The sequence below is a fragment of the Lepus europaeus genome, chromosome X, assembly GCF_033115175.1.
Source record: "Lepus europaeus isolate LE1 chromosome X, mLepTim1.pri, whole genome shotgun sequence".
Classification (NCBI taxonomy): Eukaryota; Metazoa; Chordata; class Mammalia; order Lagomorpha; family Leporidae; genus Lepus; species Lepus europaeus.
In genome coordinates this window covers 1,286,024-1,291,680 of record NC_084850.1, presented here as the reverse complement: position 1 = coordinate 1,291,680, position 5,657 = coordinate 1,286,024, and the positions used below count along the sequence as shown (strand labels likewise).

General features: G+C 50.4%; 1 protein-coding gene across 2 annotated transcripts in view; it reads left to right on the top strand.

The window, feature by feature from the left end:
- Window positions 1-1,683: 1,683 nt before the first annotated feature.
- ZNF275 (zinc finger protein 275) overlaps window positions 1,684-5,657 on the top strand; it is a 16,903-nt gene continuing 12,929 nt past the window's right edge. Inside the window, exons 1-2 of one of the 2 annotated variants that reach the window (XM_062184006.1) lie at window positions 1,684-1,762; window positions 3,895-3,972. In XM_062184006.1, coding sequence (XP_062039990.1) covers window positions 3,945-3,972 — 28 coding nt within the window. In that variant the 5' untranslated portion in view covers window positions 1,684-1,762; window positions 3,895-3,944. Of the gene's footprint in view, window positions 1,763-1,869; window positions 1,929-3,894; window positions 3,973-5,657 lie in introns of those variants that run through there. The other variant, XM_062184004.1, reaches the window with a different exon arrangement.

Here is a 5,657-nt window from a genome sequence, read left to right as displayed (position 1 = left end):
GGCATGACCACTTGAAAAGCATTCTGGCAGTTTCTTATACACAATAAAACTATGCTGTGGCAATATCCCTCCTAGGTATTTGCCCAAGAAAATGACAGCATATGCTCACACGAAGGCATGTACAGAATATTCATTGTAGCTTATTTATAATAATCCAAATTGGAAACCGCCCAAATGATATACTGACAAATAATAAACCAACTCTCACATGTCCCTACACAGTAGAATGAATACAACTCAGCAATCAAGGAAAGGAGCACAAACACATCCAACTACAACAATGAACCTCAAAACACCACACTGAATGAAAGACTTCAGACACTAAATGCTCCTCACTATATGATTCTGTTCGAATGAAATAGTGAATACTCAAATCTGCAGAAGTAATCTATGCTGGGAAAAATTAGAACAATGGCTATGTCCTCTGTGGGCTTCTGATGGAGACTGAAAAGGGGCACGTGGGACATTTCTAGGGTGTTGATAATTTTCTATATCTTTTTTAAAGACTAATTTGTGTATCTATTTGAAAGGCAGAGTGACAAAGAGAAGAGACAGGCCGTGTGTCTGGGGGGTGGGGTGGCTTGCATCCGCTGGTTTAGCACCCAAATGGCAGAAACACACAGGCTGAGCCAGGCCAGAGACAGGAGCCAGGAATGCCATCTGGGTCTCCCACGTGGGTGGCCATGGCCCAAGCACTTGGACCATCAAGTGCTGTCTTCGCAGGTGCATTATTAGCAAGGAGCTTGATTGGAAGCAGAATGGCTGAGACTTGCACAGTGCTCTGCATCTCTAAAAATTCACCAAACAGGACCCTTAAGATTTGTGCATTTCACTCCGTGTAAAATGTACTTCTGAAAACAGTGAACAAGTATGATCTCTAGATACTGCTATGCATGCTGAAAGGGCTGAGGCATATTGACGTCTGCAACTCACTTTGAAATGCATCACTAAAATAAAGACAATCAAGCACAAAGAGTGTAATGCTAATTGTAGAATAATTAGTCATTGGTACATGAGCACAATTGTTTGTATTTTTCAATGTCGCTAACTTTTCTTGGTAAAATCTTGACAAAAAAATAAGAAAAATGTCATCCAATGGACAAAATTGTTACAAGAATGTGGAAGAAGTTAGTTTAAATCGTTATTGCTGATATGTTGTTGATTGTGTGCTCACTCCACCACAAACCCACACATTAACAGACACTGACGAGAGCGATAAGGCATCAAACATGTGGCCTCTGAGGTCAGGGATGAGAGCTGTTTTTGCCCAGGGCTGCACTCTTGATCCTGCACACACCCCACCCTAAAAGTACCCAGGAGAAGGGGGCCTTTCCATGTCTTCGTTCCCTTTCCTTCTTCGTCTGCTGCTCAGTTTGTTCGCTCATTCCCTCTTTCATTCCTTCCTGCATTCATCCCACTCTTTAGCCCTCTATCCAGGAAAGGCCGCTCCCCCCACGGTCTCGCCAGACCCGCCTCTCCGGCCCCTCCACCCAACCACACCCCCAACTCCGCCCCTTCTCCTCCCCGCCCCCCTCTCCGGGCCAATCGAGGTCGACGGACAGGGCGGGGCCGAGGGCGGGGCGGGGCCTCGCTCCTTCTGTACCCAGGCGGCGCCCGCGGCTCCGGGAAACGTGCGCTGCCGGGCTCCTGGGTTCGGGCCCCGCACGGTCTTGCTCCGTGGCGCTTCCTGCCACGCCGGCCTGGCTGGGCCGCGTTAGCGCAGCTCCGCCGAGCATCGCGCGTGGGCCGCCCGCAGGCCTGGGTGAGCTAGCGGGCTGCGGAGGATGTGCCAGGGACGCGAGAGTGTGCTGGGCGGAGGTGATCGTGCAGCAGCGGAAGGATGTGCGGGCCTGAGGTGTGCGGGGCCGCAGGAAGGATGTGCAGGGTGGACGCGCGAGAATGTGCGGTGGTGCGGGGCGTCTCAGCTGGTAGGGGGCTGCTTGGCCTGAGGCTGGCCAGAGAGGGGGGACGGGGTCTGGATGGCGGGTACGTCAAGGCCCAAAAGGCCTTCCTGCGGCGGGTGGGGGTCGGCGGTCAAGGGCGGGAATCGCGGATGTTCCGAGGCTAAGCTTTTCTTTCGGGGATGCTAGGGGATGGGAACCGGTCACGATCAGAAAGAGAGAACCACCCTCCTCCTGCACGGCCCAAGAGCCATGGAGGCCAACGGGGAAAGGGAGCTCTGGGGGAGGGGGCGGTGGTTAAGACTTTTCGCAGTCCAAGGAGCTGGGTGGATGGGCTGGGGACGGTTCCTGCTGAGGAAGCCCCTCCTTTCCATCTGGATGGGGGGTCCAGCCTCATCTTGGCTGGGGGCATGGGAACCTAGAGCGCAAGAGCAGGGGGGATGGGGTAGAGGGAAGGGGCAATGCTTGCTGGGCGGAAAGAGCTGAAGGCCCTCTGAACAGTGCTTTTTTCTCTCACCCTCCTGGGGGGCCACCTCTCCCGTTATACTATACCCCCCAACTTCTTTGCTGGCTTCTCCGGTCTATATTTAGGGTGATTAATTACATGTCTTTTTCCACACACACACACACACACACCGCACACCACACACACACACACCAGTCGCCTGCTGCCCAAAACCATGGTCCCTTTCAGACACACACACACCCCCCTCCAATTGCTGGCTCTCTTCCTGGAGGTCCCACCCTGTTCCAACTGACACCCTCCAGCCAGCCTTGGCTGGCCAGGCCAGCAGCCCCTCCGTCTCCTTGGTCAGTGAAACCTTTTCTTTTCAAGCTCAGCCCCGGCATTTTGCCCCGGCATTTTCAGATGGCATTGCTGTCTCAGCCCTCCCCCAGCCCACTCTGGGCCTCTACTTAGAAACAACTTGCCCGCTGTCTGGCACAGTTCAGTGCCTTCTGCAAAACTGTGACTGCGTGTATATTTAGAACCCTGTTGATCCCTGATTTCCAGGCTTGGGTCTGTGAGGGACCCCTGAGTTCTCTTCCCAGAAGTCTGAGCATCAGCACAGACCAGAGAAGAGTGGGTTCCCACTGTGGGAGGCTCAGGGCAGGCGGGCAGGAATTGTGTCTGAGGCGGGCTCGAGATGAGCGAGCCTCCGGGCCTGGTGTTAAGGAAGTGTAGCTCTGCATCAGAATCTGCTGGAGTGCTTGCAGAGGAATGCAGATTCCCGGGTCCAATCAGACCTGTTACTCTGCCACTTGAGTTGCTAGTGAACTCCAAATGAGATTTCTATGCCAGTGGTCCAGCCCTTTCTGTAACCTGCCTGGGCTCCTTGGGGTGTGTGTAGCATCCCACCCCACATCTCGATTATGTGCTGTTTCTATCCAGGCAGAGTAACCTAAACAAAGCTATACTTAACAATTTATTTTGATTTTTAGTAAGATGCTGTGCATCTTCTTGTGGAAATGGGAACATAAACCTTTCTTCAGTGAAGTACAACAAACACTACAGAATCCCCTTCTGGTCTACCTTCTGGCTTTTTATAGAAGGGAAAGAAGATGGAAACCTAAACAGAGAGAGACAGGTTGCCAGGCAGAGTGAGGAGAGGAACAGATGCCTTCCCGCCCACGCATGCAGAAAAAGACACACACAGACACAAATATCCCAGAGAAACAGACTTTCCATGGTGAGGACACCCTGTCTTTTGGCCCTTTAGGATTCTGTTACTTCGCGTGTCAGCCTGCTTGCACCATACAGGGTTGGCCCAAGGGGGGCCTGCACTGCTGCCCAGGGCCTGACAGGGTGAGGGGACATAGAGGCAAGTTTCCACTGTGGCCCAGGGGCTCAGCTCCGCAGTTGTGGGTGGGCTCTGGCCTGGCTGTGAAGTCGGGGTTGTCAGCGGAGTGTCTTCAGTCTTCTGCAGTGAGCGCAGGCTCCAGGAAGGTGTGCATGAGTTTGCTTCTGTTCACACGAATTATTTCAATCCAACAGGTGGGACCTTCCCTGACGGACAGATTGCTCCAGACTTGCTCTGAAGCACAATGAGTCATCCCTCTGTGTCTCTTTTGGTAAGTCTGAGTATTTACAGACCATGTCTGTTGGCCTTAAAGCTGACCGTGCTGTTAGAAGGCCCCACAGGTGCGGTACAAGAGGGCGAGAGGTATCGCTGCTGCGGTTGCAGAAGCACTTAGCAGTTCCATGTACACAAGTGTTGCTGAGCTGTCTGTATCCAGAGGCACTTTCTCTCCCGCAGAGCAGGGGAGACAAGATAGCCATATTTGCTCTGGCGCACAAGCCACCTGTTGTTTTCCGGATAAGCTCATGCTTCGAGGCTGGGGTATTCAGCAACAGGACCTTATTGAGATGCTTGTAGGAGTCCAGATGTTTCTCTGGACACCCTTTGAAGCTTCTGGAAGCTAGATGAGTGTTTGCGTGGCCTTACTGGCCTTTCCCCTTCCTCCACCACCCGGGAAACAATGGCACCTACCAGGGGAAGTTGCTTGGCTGTTTGTACGGTGGGGTCAGGTGAAGCCTGATCTATTACACTCAGAACCATTTTTACTAGAGCCAGACATCCTCAGGGGTCCTGCACTCAAAGGCCACCACAAGACACCTAATCAGTCAGCATGTTGGTTTTTGTTGCTGTTGAATTCCACTCTTGATTTCTGTTTGTTCAGGTAAAATGAATTGATTATGTTGGGTTCTAAGTGTTTCTGATTTAAATAAGCTGGCTAAACCTTACATTGTAGTCTAAAGCACGGAGCAGGAGGATTTATTCATTCACATGAGCTATGGTGTTTCAGAAGCATACTTTTCCAAATCGTCAGGCAGTAGGTTAATGTTGACATCACTGTTTGCCACGTATTCCAGCAGCAGATGTTTGTCAAATAGCTGCAACATACACGGTGCTTAGCTAGATCACCTGCTGTTCGGAACGCACAGTTGACCTTGACAAGGCCTTTGTTCTCTGGGAGTTTATAGTCTTTCACACGTTGTCTCCAGGTCCCATTGCAAGAAGCAGGGTAACATGCTTACCATTAAGGGTCTGAGATTTGTCCGTCCCATAGTATTTCTTCCAGCTTCTTTTTTCAAGATTTACAGCGTGCTTTTCTGTCATGAGTGAAAGTGTCTCAGTTCAAGGGCAGCATTACCCTCTGCGTCCGTCAGGTGCTCTACAATTGTTTTCATGTTCTGTCTGGAATTGCTTTGACCTTGATGCTCCAATATCCACTTTGGAAGGCAAGTGGACACCTGCATTTGTCCATTTTGTCCCAGCATCCAGCTTCTTTTCCGGTTTAGCTTCACCACTTTAAAGTGGAACAGTTGTGCAATGTGATTGATTTTAAATGCTCTGGTTGTCTCCATCACCCGATGATAATTTTATTTTGAACTGCAGTGGGCATTAACTTCTATTACATTTTGATGACACCCCTTTGCTTCTCCTGAAGCTCTTTTACTGATACACTTGGTTAGTCGTACACAGTTGAGCTTCACTTTGTGAAAGCAGGAATTGCTTTCTTCCTCCCATTTTTATGAGCACCTTCTAAATTGTCTCTGCGTGTCTGTTATTGTGGGTGCTCTCAAGCTAAATGCCCCAGGTCAGCTAGTACAGGAAGAACCACTCCTGTTGCTACCTGGCAAAGGATAATAACAATTTATTTGAGGGTTGTGGCTCCTGGATTGAACAATTAATCATGCCAATTAAATAAAAACACTTCTTCAGGCTTCACTCAATTAAACAGAACAATTCAGGA